The sequence below is a fragment of the Bufo bufo genome, chromosome 10, assembly GCF_905171765.1.
Source record: "Bufo bufo chromosome 10, aBufBuf1.1, whole genome shotgun sequence".
NCBI classification, from domain to species: Eukaryota; Metazoa; Chordata; class Amphibia; order Anura; family Bufonidae; genus Bufo; species Bufo bufo.
The window spans coordinates 90,147,355-90,167,310 of NC_053398.1; the positions used below are offsets into that span (position 1 = coordinate 90,147,355).

At 47.7% G+C, this 19,956-nt stretch overlaps 1 protein-coding gene across 2 annotated transcripts in view; it reads left to right on the forward strand.

Annotated features, from left to right (window-relative positions):
- Positions 1 to 19,956, forward strand: part of PACS1 (phosphofurin acidic cluster sorting protein 1) — a 148,815-nt gene that overhangs the window by 89,120 nt on the left and 39,739 nt on the right. For both annotated transcript variants that reach the window (XM_040409020.1, XM_040409021.1), the window contains exons 16-18: positions 9,236 to 9,390; positions 9,559 to 9,669; positions 17,792 to 17,897. In XM_040409020.1, the coding sequence (XP_040264954.1) occupies positions 9,236 to 9,390; positions 9,559 to 9,669; positions 17,792 to 17,897 (372 nt within the window). The remainder of the gene's footprint in view (positions 1 to 9,235; positions 9,391 to 9,558; positions 9,670 to 17,791; positions 17,898 to 19,956) is intronic.

Here is a 19,956-nt window from a genome sequence, read left to right on the forward strand (position 1 = left end):
TCTTCTCCGGAATCCCGGCAGCGCTGCTGGGAGGGTGGTGGTTTCGCGCCGCCAGGCTCTTCTTTCGCCGGGCGGCTGGAGGGGGGGGGAGCCTTCTTTTCCCGCCGCGCTTCACTTCCTGCCTGCTCTTTATCTGGAAGTACCCGGCCGTGCATGCGGTTTCCCAGCCTGAGGGGACATCTTCTCGGTGGCTCAGTTGTGTAAAGCCCTCCTCTCCACACTGTCCAGCTCGTCGCAGACCAACCTCATAACCGCTGCATCCTGCTCCTAGGGACACGTCCAGCAAGGGTTAACTCTGCTCCACTTTGGTAGGACCAGCGCTCCCCCCCCCCCCCCCTCTGTACCCTCTCTGGCTCCCTGACTCCTGTCATGTCAGACCCAGCGGATCCTGCGCCCCAGATCCTCGGTAGGGCTACCCATTATGCCTGCACTTCATGTAATGTGAAGTTTCCTAGGGGTCAGGCGAACCCCCTCTGTGCCTCATGCCAGGCCACCCAGAGCGTGTCGCAGCTCTCTGATGTGCACCCTTCTGCTGGAAGTATGGAACTGGAATGGGCCAAATCCCTGTCCCGGGCGGTGACTGACCTATCCAAGATCTCCCAATCCACCCTTTCCTTTATGGGTCGCTTGGTAGAGACGTCGTCACCTGCGCAACCTGCTCTCTCTCAGGGCGTACCATCCAGGAGCAGACACCCCAGCAAGCGTCCCAGGCAGGAACGCCCCTTCTCCTCGGATGCATCGCCTTCGCCTCCTCCCCCCGGTTCGCTGTCCAAGGCGTCCTCGTTGGTTGGGGACCCTTCGTCTGAAGTGGAACTCGCAGAGTCGGATACGGATCTGGATCCGGACTGCTCGTCCCAGATGGCTGCCTTAGTGGACAGTCTGGTCTCGGGAATCCGGGACACCTTCCAACTTCAAGAGGAGGACCTCGCCTCCAGTCACCAGGGAGTTTCTTTCCTGCGTACCAAGCAGACTCCCAAATCTTTTCCGGTCCACGACGACTTTTCCGTTCTCACCACTAAAGCATGGGAACAGCCAGGTTCACGTTTCCTGATCCCCAAGCGGCTAGATCTTCTTTATCCGTTCCCCCCGGATTGGGTGGGTAAGTGGTCTTTTCTCCAAAGGTTGACCCGCCGGTGGCTCGCCTGGCCAAGAATACCATTATTCCGGTTGCGGACGGCTCCTCTCTGCAGGACCCGGTGGACCGACGGGTTGAATCGCTCGAGAAGTCGGTCTTTTCAGCAACCGGTTCGGCACTCCGTCCCATTTTCGCTTCGGCATGGGTTGCTAAGGCAGTTTCTGAATGTGCCCTGCGCTTACATCAGGACTTAGACTCGGACCTTTCCCGCACAGAACTCCAGGCTCTGGCGGTCCAGATATCCCAGGCGGGGAAGTACCTTTGCGAGGCAGGTCTGGGCGCGGGCTCCATGGTCACGCGGTCCTCCGCCTTTGCCGTCTCCATTCGGCGGGAACTCTGGCTAAAGGCCTGGCAGGCCGATTCTTCTTCCAAGTGCCCCAGTCCGGTCCCTTCCTTCTTACCCAAGGTAGTATCTGCTTTTCACGTCAATGAGGACATTGTCCTTTTGTCCTGGGCCCTCCCATCCGAGAGAGGTGTCGTTACACCGTTTGGATGTGGTGCGGGCTCTGCGGATTTACCTTTCGTCCGTGGCCCCCTTTCGGTGCACGGACGCCTTGTTCGTCCTTCCGGATGGTTCTAGGAAGGGATTGGCAGGTTCGAAGATGACTATCTCCCGGTGGATTCGCTTCACTGTTTTGGAATGTTACCGTGTTCGGGACAGGACGCCCCCTCCGGGGATCACAGCCCACTCTACCAGGGCACTTGGGTCCTCCTGGGCTCACTTCCACCAGGCGTCGGCGGCTCAGTTGTGTAAAGCCGCGACCTGGTCTTCCCTCCACACTTTTCCGAAGTTTTACAGGGTTCACACTCTCGCTTCTGTGGACGCTGCTCTGGGCCGCCTGGTCTTGCAGGCCCCAGTGTGATGACTGTCATGAGGTTCTCTACCTTCTTCCCTCTGTTTTGTGTTCCCTCCCCAGGGACTGCTTTGGGACATCCCATGGTCTGTGTCCCCCAATGATATTAGCGAGAAAACGAGATTTTGTGAAACTCACCTGTAAAATCTGTTTCTCGTTTGATTCATTGGGGGACACGGCACCCACCCCCGTTTGGGTACGTTGACCGTGGAGTTTGTTGATGTAATATCCTTCTGCTTCTCCTACTGCTTTTGCACAAACTGAGGGCTCTCTCCTGGCCGGAGGGGGTATAGCTGGCAGGGGAGGAGCCAACAGTTTTCAGCCTAGTGTCTCCTAGTGGCAGCAAGCAGCTATACCCATGGTCTGTGTCCCCCAATGAATCAAGCGAGAAACTGATTTTACAGGCGAGTTTCACAAAATCTCATTTTATCCCATACGACGAATGATGTAACGAAAATAAAAATTCTAATTTGCCATTTTTTTTATCACTTCACTCCCCAAAATGTTTTTCATAAAAAGTCATCAAAAAGTTGCACACACTTCAAAATTGTATTGCCGGAAATTACAGATCGCCTCGCAAAAAAATGAGCCCTCATACAACTCCATAGACGTAACTACAAAAAAAAGTTATAAGGGTCAGAATATGGCAATGAAAAGAAAAAAAATAATTGTTTTCTTCAGTATTGTGTGGTACTGTTGTAATCGTACTGACCTGGAGAATGAATTTAACAGGTCAATTTTACTGCATAGAGAACACCGTAAAACAGGGCTTGACAAATTTCCTGGGAATCTAGGAGCCAGCTAAAAAAGTTAGGAGCCAGGCAGAGCCGTGTCATAAAGCCCCCAGTAGATGCCCCCATAGTGCTCTCCCCCCACTTCTCCATAGAGCCCCCCCAATAATGCATGCCAGTACATAGGGCCCCCATAGTGCTCCTTCCCTTCTTCTCCATAGTGCCCCCCTTAATGTGCCAGTATATAGGGCCCCCATAGTGCTTCCTCTCTTCTCCATAGTGCCCCCCCCATGTTGTGCCAGTATATAGGGCCCCCATAGTGCTTCCCCTCTTCATAGTGCCCCCCCCCCCATATTGTGCCAGTATATAGGGCCCCATAGTGCTTCCCCTCTTCTCCATAGTGCCCCTCCCCATATTGTGCCAGTATATAGGGCCCCCACCCACCTTGCCACAGTAAATAATAAAAACAATAAACTCATATTTCTCGCCCATATTCATTGGGGGACACAGGAACCGTGGGTATAGCTATGTCCTGCTCTGCAGGGAAGCTCCTGAAGATTTTTTATTTTAGTTTATTTTTTTGCTTCTTTTTCAAATGGGAAAACGGTGTACGCCTCGCCTCCCTGTTCTCCCAGGGTCGAGTTGCGCCAGTGCCGGTCACCCGCACTGCTGCCTCCCCCACAGAAGACAAGGTGGACCAGGGCAGCCTCGCTCCCCTTCATCCCGCCAGCCAAGGGGTCACCCATCCAAGCCCCCCTTTTCCAGCGTCCTGCCACTACAGTGCCAGTAGCTGAAGGGGTGACCGTGCTGGACCAGAGGAGGGGTGAAGATGGCGGCAGGAAAGAGAAGAGAGGTGAGTACACGGGACTAGGTGAGTATGTTTAACCCTCTGGGTTGGTCTCCCCCTCCCTCATGGTGGCAATAGTCTGCGAACAGACAGGGCTTCAGCATAGCCCAGCACCTGCGCAAATTCTTCCCGCCCTTCTCCCCCTCCCCCAGTCACCTGCTGAGCCGGTCTTGAGACTGCCTTAACCCTTCATGACCACGCACCATTCTTGGGCCGGCACCTGATTATCTGGGGTTATTCCCCTAAGTACATGAGTGGAGGAATTAACCCCTTCCTGCCTCTTGTCATTAAGACCGTCTTCCTATTTAAAAAAAATAATAATAAAGGAAATGTGCGTCCATACGGGTCCCCCTCGTCATCCGCAGGACCACGCGGTCTGTGTGGTCCCACACTGGGCCCATGTCCTATCTCGGGTAAAGGGAGACCTCGCATAGTTCCCAATCCGCCCTCCAGGGCTGTTTTGGTTGATGATTCTCCACCTGCGCAATCCAGTGAAGGACCACTGCAGGATCCCAATCCGTCCTCCGGGGCCATTTGGTTGATGATTCTCCACCTGCTCAATACAGCGGAGAACCTCTGGAATTCCCAATCCACCCTCCGGGGTCGTTTGGTTAATAATTCTCCACCTTCGTACATCACGTGGAGGACAGCTGAAGTATTCCAAACCCACCCTCCGGGTCGATTGGTTGATAATTCTCCACCTGCGCAATTCAGTGAAGGATCTCCACAGGATTCCCAATCCGTCCTCCGGGGCCATTTGGTTGATAATTCTCCACCTGCGCCATACAGTGGAGAACCTCTGGAATTCCCAATCCACCCTCCTGGGTCGTTTGGTTGATAATTCCCCACCTGCGCAATTCCAGTGGGAGACAACTGGAACTTCCTAATCCACCCTCAGGGTCGTTTGGTTGATAATTCTCCGCCGGCGCAATTTTATACAGGACCCCTGTTACCAATCCACCCTCCCCTGTCGTTTGGTTGATGATTCTCAGCCGGCGCAATTTTATACAGGACCTCTGTTCCCATTCCACCCCCTGGGTGGTTTGGTTGCTAAGCCCCCACCTGCGCAGTCCGCATCTGCCAGGGGCGAGATTCTGAGGGGCAGACCTGCACGCTACCGGACCACAGCAGGTCATCTTCACCTCGAACATCTCCACTCCCCCTCCCTTCCTCCCCGGGTCACGCTCAGAGCAGGTCCGTACGAGGGAGGGAGGGGGGGAGAGGACAATCACTGATTCAGACCCTGACATGATACAGTACTGACCTTATACATTGTCCCCTGTCATAGGTGGACTAAGTACAATAACACTGATTTCAGTGACGGACGTATACATTCCCCCTTCTGTAGGTGGTGGAATTGCATCTCCACTGGGTTCAGTACCTGCCGTGTTCATTAGCTCCTTCCACAGGTGGCGGGATGACATTATCACTGGTTACAAGGTGTGCTGTATGCATTACCCCCTTACTTAGGTGCTAATTGCACTCCCACAGGGTACAGGACTCGCCATATGCACTGGTACTCGCCGTGGACATTAACCCCCCCCCCCCTTCTTAGGTGGGGTATTTTCCCTACCACTGGCTTAAGCATTCCACCTTTCATAGGTAGGGTAATTGCACCACCATTGGATACGGTCCGACTGTTGCGCTATCCTCCAATAGGCGGAGTGTTGCACATCACTGTGCTTCCTGCCTGCCTTAGCCCCTTTCGCAAGTGATCCACTAGCGGGGGAATAACTGAATATCTTCAGATACGGCCCGGTACTCTTGCATTAGTGCTATATGAGTGCCGCCAGTGGATACGGTGGCTATTCTCATTGTGTTCTTTTGGTGCTGGTTTTGCCCATGAGTATAACTCCTTTGTCTTCTCAGGGGGTATACTAGCATCACTTGTATCCTAGAGACTCCCATCTCCATGGGTCTTCATTGTTCCAGTTGGTCATGATATTGTCTGCATAAGTAGTAGTGCGTACACCATTGCACATATATGGTGAGTACGTTCCAGCGAGTCAAGTGCTTCACTGACTGTATTCTCTATCCACCACTCCTCCTTCTCTGGGAAAGTGGTTATGCTGGCACTCTGGTAGCAGCTACAGAGTGTTCTCCTCCACAGGTGCAGCCTTTCGCTAATGCTCGAGTTCGGGGTTGCTGCAGTGGGACATCCCCCTCAGGTAGGGGCCCTACCCTGGCGCCAGCTTGGCAGTTGCTCCTGTTCAGCGCCGTTCCAGGTAGAGTTTTTAAGGTTGCTCTACTTAAACTGGGGCAGTATGGTACGTGGCTTCTATGGATAGTTCTCAGGCCTCCCTCTCAGTTTTTTGCGCTGATGGGGCGAGCACTGGCTACTACTGTGGGAGCGGAGTTGCGTACCACTACATACTTGGGTTCTGTCTGTTCAGTTTTTTCTTCAGGTGATGGACTCTTTTACAACTGAAATCCTTGGCTACTTCTGTATAACGCCAGTCTCAGACGGGAAATGGGCTTGGACCTAGCCTATTCTTCCCCTGTCCCTTTCCTCCTCTGGATCATGATTCATAGACACCCCGCATGCCTTGGTAGTTCCTATGTTACTTCCTTCCCTCATCTGCATCTGCACGGGGTATTCTTTTGGTGGCCTTCCATTCCAGACACGCTCCGGTCCCGACTGGTGGGCTCTGGCGCCCTCCACATCCCTCCTTCTATGGGGACTCTTTCCATTGGTCTGGGTGTGCTAACGGTATCTACACAAAAGCTCCCCGCCTTCTCTCCCGAGCAGGAGTTTCGGAAACATACGACATGAATGCCCTGACATCTCATTGGCGGTAGTTCTCCCTCCTTACGTGTTTCTTCTCTCCTACCCAGGGTTCTACGGAGAATCAGCATTCCGAAAAATCCTAGTCGCTCTGGATTGGCCACGTCGCGCGTGGTACGCCGATCTCGTTCTCCTTCTAGGAGATGTCCCTTGTCACTGCCACTCAGAGACTACCTTCTTTTAGGGTCCGGTCTTGCATCGGTCTTGGTTGACGGCGTGGCTATTAAAACGTCATCCTGAGATGGAGGAAGTTTTTTCGGCAGACGTCATCTACACTATGATTCTGGCCGGGAAGTCTGCACCGACCAGGATCTATTATAGGACCTGGCGGTCCTCTTGGGCTTCTGTGAAAGCCGGGACATTCCCTCACTCCGTTTATTTTTTTTCTCTCTCTCCACTGTCCTATCCTTTCTACAATCAGGGTTGGACCTTCGTTCAGCCCTTAGTTTTCTTAATGGGTCATGTGTTGGCGCTTCTATCCTAGGGCAGCTTCCAGCGTCCCCTGATGCCCATGGAAACTTTCCTTCAGGGAGTGGCACATACGGTTCCTCTGTACCGTCCTTTACCGCCTTGGGATCTGAATATAGTTCTCTCAGCGTTCCAGTCTTCTCTCTTTGAGCCCTTGGGGAGATATCTCTCCGGCTCCTGTCCTAGAAGGTAGTTTTTTCTTGTGGCTCTCACATCCATCAGACGGGTGTTCGAGTTGGGGGTGCTTTCTTCCAGAGAACCCTTCCTGGGTCTTCACAAGGATAAGGTGGTTCTCCAGCCCATTCCTTTTTTCTCCCAAAGGTGGTCTCTGTCTTCCACATCAATGTAGAAATTGTCCTTCCTTCACTCCCTAGGGAAGGGAGTTACGTCATTATTGGCAGCCTCCAGTCCCTTCCGGCGTACGGAACCCTTTTGTCATCCGGAGGTTCCACGCAAAGGATTAGCGGCCTCCGAGGTGGCAATTGCTCAATGGATTCGGTCTGCAAATGCTGTACCATTCCGCACCCCGTGTGGGGTTCCGCCCTTAGGTGTCACGGCTCGCTCCACTGAGCGGTGGACGCTTCTTGGGCTCTGAGGCATCGCGCTTCATCTGTGCAGTTGTGTAACGTGGCTACCGATCCTCCTTACACACATTCACAAAATTTTTCCAGGTGTAATCTTATGCATCGGCGGCCGCTGCTTAGCCCGCAATGTCTTGCAGGCGGCAGTTTCTTAGATACCAGCAAGGACGCTTGCTTCCACGGGTCTGTGGTTTTTCCCTCCCCGTGGACTGCTCCTGAACATCCCACGGTTCCTGTGTCCCCCAATGAATATGGGCGAGAAAATGAGATTTTTGTATAACTTACCAGGAAAATCTCTTTCTCGCTCTTCATTGGGGGACACAGCACCCACCCAGTATTGTTGTTCCGCCTAGTGTGGCAGTTGCTGGTTAGAACCCTGTTTTGGCATGTTTGGTGTTCCATGTTTTTTCTTGGTTAGCTTGCTTCTCCTACTGCGTGTTCACAAACTGAAGCTCTCTCTCCAGGCTGGAGGGGGTATAGCTGCCAGGGGAGGAGCTAACAGCTTTTACTAGTGTCAACACCTCCTAGAGGACATGGCTATACCCACGGTTCCTGTGTCCCCCAATGAAGAGCGAGAAAGAGATTTTACTGGTAAGTTATACAAAAATCTTCTTATTTACCTTATGCTGCTGTCAGTGATGCGATGCAGGCCTCTTCCGGCCTGTGTCCCGCACTGTACGGCTCAGGCAGCGCGATGGCGTCGTTGTGCCGCCTGCACCGCCTCTGATAGGCTACAGGCACTAGGCCTGTAGCCTATCAGAGGAACGGACAAGGGAGATGCTTCTCCCCTGCTTCTCCGCACCATTCATCTGTATTGCTGTCCTGAGGACGGCGATACAGATGAATATGGAGATGAGCGCTTCCACAATGGAAGCGCCAGGACCAAATTCCTGATCGCCATAGCGACCTGGCGCCTGGGATTTGTCGAGCCCTGCCGTAATCCCCCCCCCCCCCCCTCAAAAAAAAAAATAATTCTACCCCATTTTTTTTTTCTCCAGCTTTCCACTACATCATATGCAATATTAAATAGTTCAATTAGAAAGTACCACTTGTCCCTCAAAAAAAAAAAAGCCCTTATAAGGCTATGTGAATGGAAAATTAAAAAAGTTATGGTACTGGGAAGGAGCGGGAGGAGTGACAAACTAAAACACAAAAACAGAAAATCGCAAATGGTCCTCTAAGGGTTAACAATTAGCATTTTGTAATGGCACTAATTAATTTTAACAGAATGTGTGACTTCTTTCCCGCTCACTACTGGTCTAAAAAAGGTGGTGTGGGGGGTTTAGGCGTAGAAAATGGTCTAAATGTAAAACAGCAAGGAAGCTGTCTTACATTTAGAAGCGGCTGTGGAGGCCGGCACCTGTTCATAACTCCAGTGATCCACCACCAGTGCATGGGCGTCTAAAACACCGGTCTTAATAAATGTGACACATTGTTTGGTATTACCAGTCTCCTGCTTAAAGGTGGATTCAAAGCTACAGTTATGTCTCAAACATATAATCTCTCCCATAGGAATTGCATTTAATGTATGCAACGGGTGATTAGTTAGTGCATGCAAAATAGTATTGCCTGAAACTTGAAGGTAGATGTGGCAATAATTTGCTCAGGCTACCAAATAAATTAAAATCCAAAAAAACAATTGTATTTTCTTGTAAATGAGAAATTTGGGTTTCCTAAAGTTCACAAAGGGGTCTCACCTCTTCCTATGAGTGGGTGGGATCCCTCTGTGAAACGTTGGGAGCCAGGTAGGATCACCTACTCCAGCCTCAAATATATTGGGTTAGAAGCTTTGTAAGATATTGTATATTTCACAGCATGTGTTTTTGGTTTGCAGCTGTCATATGGCACCAGGACCACCACGTCCTTTAAAAGTTGTGTGTGTGGGAGGGCACACTTTTCTCAGCTTTCTGCTTGGAGCATATGCTACGAACTTAGCAGGACGAACCCCTGACTGGTTGGGGTATCTGCGCTTCCTTTTAGTTCCTCTAGGTGAGTAAATCTATTTCATGTGATGTTTCTCTTATCAGAACATCACAATCCATATGGTTATGTTTTCAGTGAATATAATTTTGATCTCTTGAGACTGGTTGTTGAGAAGAATTTTTATTCCTGTGTTTTATATTCATGGGATTTGATCTTTATTTATTTTTCTTTCAGGGTCTCATCCTGTCTGTAAATATATATCTTCTTTGGATTCTCGTTATGCATCTTTGTTCTTTGATTCCTCTTGGAGAGAGTTGTTTAATAAAACTGAGGTTCCATCTACAGGTTGGTTGTGAGGTGTTTTGTGTTTGTTTTTAGGTAGTAGCTAAAAGTCAGTTCTAAAATGTTTGCTATTATTACCATTAAAGACATCTATAGTATACTAGCAGAAGACCTAGATTCGCACGTGTATATGTGTGTAAATATGTGATTGCCAGAATTACTCATTACAAGGGACGTTTCAGTCATCAGATCTTCCTCAGCACAATGAGTCTAAAGCAAATAGGGAAGTGGAGTTGTGGATGTTCGGACTCCACTCTACAAGCATATCTAAAATTACCTACTACTGAACCATTCCCAATTGTTAACCGATGTGGCAATTTTTATAGAAACTGCAGTGTCCACCAAAATTCATACATTATCTTCAGAAATCCCACCAAAGGGTTTTGTTGATTGTAATGACGTAGTCCAGTGGTGGCGAACCTATGGCATGGGTGCCAGTGGTGGCACTCAGAGCCCTCTCTGTGGGTACCCTCAGCCTGGAAAAAGTTTATGGTTACTAATATGCCTTAGACTTTTCCTGCCATTCATCAGCACAGGGCGCGCTATGAACAGTACAGGCAGCGCACTGAATGTAGGCAGGATATTATAGCTAAATGATAAAGTACATGGAAGATATCCTATATTGCAGGGCTTGACAGCTAAAAAAGTTAGGAGCCAGGCGGAGACGCGTCATAAAATCTATATTGCGATATAATTTTAAGCATGTATATCGCAATTTATTGTTTTCTATATTTGGGGGGGGGCTGTTTAAACTTTTTTTTTTTTTATTTTTTTTTTTTTACTTTATTTAATAACTATTAGCCTTCTTAAGGGCTAGAACCCTTGTCATATTCACCCTAATAGAGCTCTATTAGGGTGAATAGGACTTTACACTCTCCCTGCTGCCCTGTGCATAGTACACACAGCAGGGAGCTGACCATGGCAGCCAGCCTCTGATCAGCCCCTCCAGCCTCTGATCAGCCCCTCCCCCCCTCCCTCTCATCAGCCCCTCCAGCCTCCCTCTGATCAGCCCCTCCAGCCTCCCTCTGATCAGCCCCTCCAGCCTCCCTCTGATCAGCCCCTCCAGCCTCCCTCTGATCAGCCCCTCCAGCCTCCCTCTGATCAGCCCCTCCAGCCTCCCTCTGATCAGCCCCTCCAGCCTCCCTCTGATCAGCCCCTCCAGCCTCCCTCTGATCAGCCCCTCCAGCCTCCCTCTGATCAGCCCCTCCAGCCTCCCTCTTATCAGCCCCTCCAGCCTCCCTCTTATCAGCCCCTCCCTCTTATCAGCCCCCTCTGGTAACAAACCCACCCCGCCTCCCTCCCCAGTATTAATCATTGGTGGCAGTGGCCACAGGGTCCCCCTCCTCCCCCCATCATTGGTGGCAGTGGGCAGTTCCGATCGGAGTCCCAGCAGTGTAATGCTGGGGCTCCGATCGGTTACCATGGCAGCCAGGACATGTTAGTAAGCAGCATTATACTCACGTGCGCCGTGATCGCCGGGAGCTCCTTCTTCTCATAGGTCTGAGCGGCGCATTGCTAATGCTATAAGCATTAGCAATGAGCCGCACAGACAGAAGAAGGAGCGACCGGCGGCCACGGCGCACGTGAGTATAATGCTGCTCACTAACATACCATCGCAGCCAGGACTTCAGTAGCGTGACTCCTGGCTGCCATGGTAACCGATCGGAGCCCCAGCATTACACTGCTGGGACTCCGATCGGAACTGCCCACTGCCCACCGATGCAGAGAGTCGAGACTGAAGAACCCGGCACCCGACCTCTGACAGGATGCTGTAATCCGCGCGAATAACCCCTCAACTGAGGAGTTAATCGCGCGGATCACAGCGTGCAGTCATAGGGGCCGGGATATGGCCGGCACATTCATTGGTGGCGCAGTGGCTACAGTCCCTCCCCTCCTCCTCCTACTCTGTTCTTAGTGGTCAGCGGCAGCCGCGCACAGTGGGGAGGGAGGGACTCCTCTCCTTCTCCACTGTGCCGGCTCAGGAAACCATGGTGCGCGCCGAGAGCGCATCTTTGAAAACGGGCTGACAAATACCTAAGCGCCAGGACCAAATTCCTGGTCGCCATGGCGACCTGGCGCCCGGGATTTGTCGAGCCCTGCTATATTGGACTGTAGTATTCAGGTTAAATTGCCGTGTTGGCCGTTTGCGATAAATAAGTGTGTTTTGGGTTGCAGTTTGGACACTCGGTCTCTAAAAGGTTCACTATTACTGACCTAGACTCTACCATCCATATGTAATAAAGTGTGAAAGTTACAATGCATTCAGAAAGTCATCAGACCTTTTCAGTTTTTTATGTTGGGGTCTTTTCCCCACTAATCTGCACTCAATACCCCATTGAGAAAAGTCTTGAAAAAAATAATTAACACTTTAAAAAAATTATAAAAAATGTTTTAAAAATAAAAAACTAAAATTTCACATGGACTTAAAGGGAACCTGTCATCAACTTTATGCTGCCCATACTAACGGCAACATAAAGTAGAGGCAATTAATAATGATAGGCACACCACTTTCTGGATTGAATGGAGCGTCTTTTTGGAGATGAATACAACAGATTTATTTATATCAAATATACAAATATTTAAAAACTCAATAAATTCAATAAAAATCCACTGGAAAATATATATTTACAGTCCATTCCTTGTGTCTTCCAGATTAGTCGCCAGAATTCATGGCTACTTTGAGAAGCTCATACATTTTGGCTAATATCCGGATACTTTTAGATAGCCCCTATTTTCCAAGAAGCATACTAGAGATAAATTAATGTTATTTCTTCCAACACATATTACAACAATAATATCGTCCAATAGTTACAATATAGTAGAGTCCCCCAAGGCTGAGTTCACACGGGCGAGATTTCCGCGCGGGTGCAATGCGTGAGGTGAACGCATTGCACCTGCACTGAATCCGGACCCATTCACTTCTATGGGGCTGTGCACATGAGCGATGATTTTCACGCATCACTTATGCGTTGCGTAAAAATCGCAGCATGCTCTATATTGTGCGTTTATCACGCAACGCAGGCCCCATAGAAGTGAATGGGGCTGAGTAAAAAGTCTATTCACTGTATTATTTTCCCTTATAACATGGTTATAAGGGAAAATAATAGCATTCTTTAATACAGAATGCTTAGTAGGTGGTCAATTGAGGGTTAAAAAATAAAAAATAATTAACTCACCGTCTCCTCTCGATCGCGTAGCTGCCGATCTCTTCTTACTTCTTTAATCATGAGCTGCCGGCTAAAGGACCTGTGGTGACATCACATCACATGGTCCAATCACATGGTCCATCACCGTGGTGATGGACCATGTGATTGGACCATGTGACCTGACGTCACCACAGGTCCTTTAGCCGGCAGCTCATGACCATGTTATAAGGGAAATAATAACATCTACACAACACCGAACCCAAACCTGAACTTCAGTGAAGAAGTTCGGGTCTGGGTACCACAGTCAGTTTTTTTATCACGCGCGTGCAAAACGCATTGCACCCGCGCGATAAAAACTGAACAACGGAACGCAATCGCAGTCAAAACTGACTTCAATTGGGTACCTACTCGCGCGGGTTTGCCGCAGTACAGCCGGGACGCATCCTGAACAAATCCGTCACGCCTGTGTGTACTCAGCCTAACTGTTTACAAATGCAGTGATGATGTCCCGATATAGCTTTTTATGTGTCTCTGCAGTATTTTATTTCCTCCAATGCATTAATATAAATTGAGCATATTATTGGGGCTCTGCACTAATTTACAGCGCTGCTGCTCGTCCTCCGGTGTATACCGCTGGATACACGGGTCCGGACCACATGTTTTTAGCCTTCGTTACTTACCAGGTGATTGTTGCTATTCTGGAGATTGTAACGTCCCTGTGCTGTTTGCCGGGTAGTTCTAATGTAAATGCAGAGTTTGTTGGAGGAATTTAATGTAACTTCTCCACTGTCTTGGTTGACAATATCTGGCTTGAAGTGACTATAACGCCAAACATGTTTCGGAGCTACTGCTCCTTCCTTAGTGCCTATAAGTCTCTTCAGCAAGCCGTACCTTCTTCCCTTCCACTTAATTGGGTTATAGGGATAAATCCAAAACCCATTAATGGATTCCACTTTTGTCCACATGTTTTTCAGCTTTAATTTGTCTCATTCTGTTTACACACTGGAATACACACCATACCTGCGGTTTTAATACGTTTTTGTTGCGTTTTTTCTTATACCTGCAGTTTTGATGCGTTTTTGTTGCGTTTTTTTCACAATTGTTTTCTTCTCATTGCTATCTATCATTCTTATACATCAAAATCTTCTTAGTATTCTTTTTGGCATTTGTTTTCCTCAAAAAACATATTTCTCACTACATATCAACTAGAAACATATTCTCACATCTCATTGATCACATTTAGTCCCGTTGTGGTTGGAAAATAGGGGCTTTTCACAGCTATCTAAAAGTATCCGGATATTAGCCAAAATTTATGAGCTTCTCAAAGTAGCCATGAATTCTGGCGACTAATCTGGAAGACACAAGGAATGGACTGTGAATATTATTTTTTTTTCCAGTGGATTTTTATTGAATTTATTGAGTTTTTAAATATTTGTATATTTGATATAAATAAATCTGTTGTATTCATCTCCAAAAAGTCAATCCATTCAATCCAGAAAGTGGTGTGCCTATCATCATTAATTGCAACCAGTATTTTACTTTTCTTGGGTTGGGTTCCCAAATTGATGGTGCACCCCTTTTTCCAATACACACAGTGTGAGCCACACCATACTATACAAATAAAGTAGAGACAGATGAGATGACTTCAGAGGTCTGTCATTTATAAGTTAAAAGTAAGTGGTTGCCGAGAACCAACATCACAATCATTGCAGACTGAGCCTGGAAGAGAGTCACGTCCACCATTCATGAATTCCTGCTCTCCTGCCCACCTGCTGATGACTGACAGTCTCCTACCGAGTTTTCTCCCTTTCTCTCTAGGAGAGAACTGCCAATCATCAGCAGGTGGGTGAGAGTGCAGGAGATTTTGAATAACCATGACTCTTCTCAGGGACAGGACTCATCTCAGGTAAATTTGCATATGTATCAAATCGGTTTTTTTTACACAATAAAAGCACACAGAGCTATGGGGACTGGCTATTGCGGATGTGCTAGCAGCCATCTAGCAACACATGTCCTCAGCTCTATACACAAAATCCCGGTGACAGTTTCCCTTTAAGGAAAGGCGGGTGATTTGAACTTTTAATTTTTTATTTTTTTTTATATGTGTAAAAACGTTAAACTTTTATTTTATTTTATTTTTTTACTTTTTTTTAAGTCACCTTGGGTGACAATAACCGGCAATCATTTGATTGCCCATAGTATTCAGTGATGGCTAAATAGCCGTCATCGAAGACTTCATTTGCACTATATTGGTGGCCACCTAGTGGCCTGAATGATATATACATCTAATTGACTGAAACCTGTTTGAGGCTTTGGTCAATTAGCGCAAGGTAACAGATTCCCCGATCTCAGCCGGGGAAAGCTGTTAACGGACTGGAAGCGCGCGACTTTTGACCACTTCATCTGAAGGGTAAGATGTATGCGATCAGCCTTATGTATGCGAGCGGGCCCCATGTTTAGGGATCGGACCCATGACGTACAGCTACATTATGGGTCCTTAAAGGGTTAAATAAGTGTTTATGACCTCTTAGTAGTTGAGAGATAAGGGTAATTAGATGACCGACACAAAGTGAAAGTGAAAGTACAAGTTACACAGTTAGGCTACTTTCACACTCGCGTTTTGGGTGGATCCGTCATGGACAGATCCGTTCAGATAATACAATCGTCTGCATCCGTTCAGAACAGTCCGCTTTGCAGACAAGAATAGGCAGTTATATTAAAGGCTGTCCGTGCCGTTCCGCAAATTGCGGAATGCACACGGACGCCATCCGTGTTTTGTGGATCCGCGGTTTGCGGACCGCAAAAAAACGGAATGGTCGTGTGCATGTAGCCTTAGTGTCATGTCTGGAGGAAGCCAGACACTGCTCATCACCTGCCCAATACCATCCCTACAATTAAATGTGGTGGCCACGGCGGCATCATATTGTTGGTAGTAGTTTTGAGTGGCTGGGACAGGGAGGCTGGTCGGGGTTGAGGGAAACCCGATTAGGGCAAAGTACAGAGATATTCTTAATGAAAACCTGATCCAGCTCAGAACCTCAGACAGGGTCAAAGGTTCACCTTCTAACAAGATAATGACCCTAAGGCTCCATTCAGACGTCCGCACTTTGGGCCCGTTAGGAATGGGTGTGGATCCATTAATTTTCAATGGGGACGGAAAAGATGCGGACAGCACACAGTGTGTCCGCATCCGCATTTCCAGTCCGCGGCTCAGCAAAAAATAGAACATGTCCTATTCTTGTCCGCCGCTGTGGACAAGATTAGGCATTTCTATTGCGGTGCCAACCCAGTGTTTTGCGGATCCGCAAAACACTGCGGATGTGTGAATGAACCCTAAGCAACACAACTAAGACAACCCAGGAGTGGCTAACAGACAACACTGTGAATGTCCTTGAATGGCCCAGCCAGAGCCATGACTTGAACCCAATAGGACTTCTGTGGAGAGACCTGAAAATGGTTGTCTAATGACGATCCCCATCTAGTTTTAGAAGATCTGCAGAGAAGAATGGCAGGAAATCCACAAATCCAAGTGTGCAAACCTTGTGACATCATACCCAAGAACTATTAGAGGATGTAATCGCTGCCTGGATACAATGCCAAAAAGGGACATGTCCTTTCTTGGTGCAGTCACAGCTATAAACAACTGTAATCCGTGCAAAATTCCACTAGCAAAAGACTCCATGTGAACGGGGCCTCATGTCCAGGCTCTATTTGTGAGCGCTGCTCCCATCTATACATTTATTCAGCCTTTCCTTCTACTACAATATACAACTCTTTTCCTTTGTGCTGTTAAAGTTTTGCATTTAATAAATACCTATTAAAGCATAAAATCTAAGTGAATAACCTTTTTAGCAAGAAAATGATGATGCTAAAATTTAGAGCAGTTCACATTGAAAGTACCAGGACAATGCCAGCAGTGAAGATGTTCTCTACCATAGGACACTCACGATCACACATTGAAATCTTCAAACCATCAGATCCGGGTGAATTGAGTAAGATGCTGTGTTATTTTCTGGATTCAGTGCCAAGTGGAGAATATCAGTCCCAGATAGTTGGTTCAGATTTGACAAGTTCCATACCTGGTGGTGTGTATGGCAGAGATGCCCAACCTGCGGCCCTCCAGCTGTTGCAAAACTACAATTCCCAGCATGCCTTCACAGCCTACAGCTATTAGGGCATGCTGGGATTGTAGTTTTGCAACAACTGGAGGGCCGCAGGTTGAGCATCCCTGGTGTATGGGATAATAGTGTCTGTCCCTTACAACACCAGCCTTCTCTGTCCCCTCAGAGGGCGACTCTTCTAAACTATGCCCTATTAAGCACTAAAAGCTACACTGGTTGCACATCTCCAAGTTTTTACTGACAAATGTACCATCTTCATTAGTAGTGTTCAGAGAAGCAGATTTCATGCTGAATATGAAAATCCTAAAAACTTGAGGCAAGGTGGCCAAATTTCATGGTTTGGCCTGAAGAGCGTGTGTCAAGATGAACCTGTCTTCTATTATTTTCACTAATAAAGCTGGTATATTTGACAGCAGAGAGACGTGTAACAAGGATTATCATGAATGTTCAGTAGAGTATACATTTGTAGAGTTTCTCTTTTTGGGCTTTACACCACCAGCTAGAGAAATTGTTAAACCTGTGGTGAGCAGGTCATCTGGGCTGATTTCCTGGGACTGATCTTCTCCACTTGACATTGAAACCAGGAAATACCACAGCATCTAATCCAATTCACCCAGATCTGCTGGTTAGGACCCAAGATTTCCACGTGGGGTTGGTCAGTGACCTTTGCCTTGCATGATACTACTGGTTTATGTGGTAGTGCTGGCCGCCCTTTTGTTTATTGACCTGTGTTTATTCACTTATTCCCGACCACTATGACTATTGTTTGTTTTTATACTGTTAATGTTAAAATTAAATGGGGTTTTTCTCGGTGAACGGAGATATGTTAATCTGCTTCATTTTTTGTTCTCCATGTAGAACCATCATTTGACATCATTGGGCGTATCATGCAGTATGTGAATGGAGCCAATAACTCCCAGCAGCTTCCAATTGCTGAGGCCATGTTAACCTGCAAACATAAACTGTGAGTAGTCAGATTGCTGCATTTGATATATACTGTTATATAAACTACATGTTGATGCAAATATAACTTGAATACCAAGAGCTTCCTGTCACGGTGGTGAGCATTATAGCCGGGAGCCGGACCAAGTGCGCAGTGAGCACGGCGCAGGAGATAGACCTGTGTTTAACCGAGCATATTAGACTGGGTGAGAGAATGGACGAAAGCATCGGGCAGCGAAGGGCAGAGCAATAACTGCTGAGGGAGAGAGCCCAGCCAACCTTGCAGGCCCCCTCAGTTTCCCGCCAGTCGGCCATCTTAGCAGCTCCCCAGCAGCATGGAATGAGCTCAGAGATAAGCAGGCTCCTAAGACTGAGGCACGGTCAATACCCCTTCCCACACAGTACAGGTATAATCTCTTGAATAGAGTCCCTAAAGAGAACACTGTAGACTGCTTGGCTGTATATAAGATCTGAAGATCACTTACAGATTGCACAAAAAAAAAAACAGGAGCACGTCCTCTGACTGGACTAGCAGATTTATCATAAGAGCAAATAAAGTGTGCCATTCAAAGTCCTAGGTCAGTTTCACCTAATATACACTGGCTACTAATCTGATATAATAATGGGGCCGTAAAAAACACAAAGCGCCAACGAAAAATTGCGAGAATTTGCCAGACAACCAGATGACGGCACACGGGGTCACCTCTGCCACAGCGAAATGCATAACAGAAATGCATCAGATTCAGCGGCTCCTACAAATACCCCTGAGGAAGATCATGAAGAGCTCACGTTAAGCAAGTATCAGCTCAAGTCCTGGAAGCCATTATTGTATGCAAGACGTCTCTCACAGGGAAACTAGACAAAGTCAAGATTGATCTAGGACTATTGCGCCAAGACCTGCAGAACCTGCGAGAAAGAGTCCAACAGACTGAAGAACGTATATCACGTACAGAAGATACTACTGCTACTGTTCCCAGATCCATCTCTGACCTTAACACTAAAGCAGAGCTATGAAAACAGAAGGCAGACGAGCTAGAAAACAGACTCCGCAGAAACAATATAGGGATCATCGACTTGCCCGAAAGGGCAGAAGGTCGGGCACCAGATGAGTTTATAGAAAAATTGATAAAATAACTCTTTCCGGATGCAGATTTCTCTTCCGCATATGCGGTCGAAGAAGCCCACAGAGTACCAGAAAAACCTCCCCCACCGAGGGCCCCAGCCAGACCCATGCTTGCCAGATTTCTCAACTGCAAAGATAGAGATAAGATACTGGCTCTAGCTAGAAGACGGCAAGAAATTAAGTACAACACCAGAATATCCATCTTTCCAGACTTTTCCATGGAACTGCAGAAACAACGCGCCACTTTTATGAATGTCAGGAGATGCCTGAGAGAAGCCAACATCCCTTACATCGGATTTGGCAAAACTCAGAGTGGTGTACGGCGACAGAGCGATATTCTTCACCTCACCCGGAGTCTCGGAATGGCTGACCCTACGGAGAAGATCTCCAAGACATCGAGACCCTCGACATTATCTTGGGACTGGTCACCAGAAGTTTTTAAGGGACTGGTTTGCTCAAGTTGATATGTTCAGTTATATTTAAATGCAACTTCTTGACGATGCTTAGTTACACTCTAGTTACTTACACAGGGCTCAAATATTAGTATTTACATACATGTACTTAAATGGTGATACCAATACTGTAGCCACAGCCAGCATGCTTCTGCCACACAGCATCATAGGCAGAGGCATCCCAGTTTGACTGGCCTATAGTCTGGATTGTGAACGGGTCCAGGCCTAACACTACAGTGGGATGCGAAAGTTTGGGCAACCTTGTTAATCGTCATGACTTTCCTGTATAAATCGTTGGTTGTTACGATAAAAAATGTCAGTTAAATATATCATATAGGAGACACACACAGTGATATTTGAGAAGTGAAATGAAGTTTATTGGATTTACAGAAAGTGTGCTATAATTGTTTAAACAAAATTAGGCAGATGCATAAATTTGGGCACCACAAAAAAGAAATCAAATCAATGTTTAGTAGATCCTCCTTTTGCAGAAATTACAGCCTCTA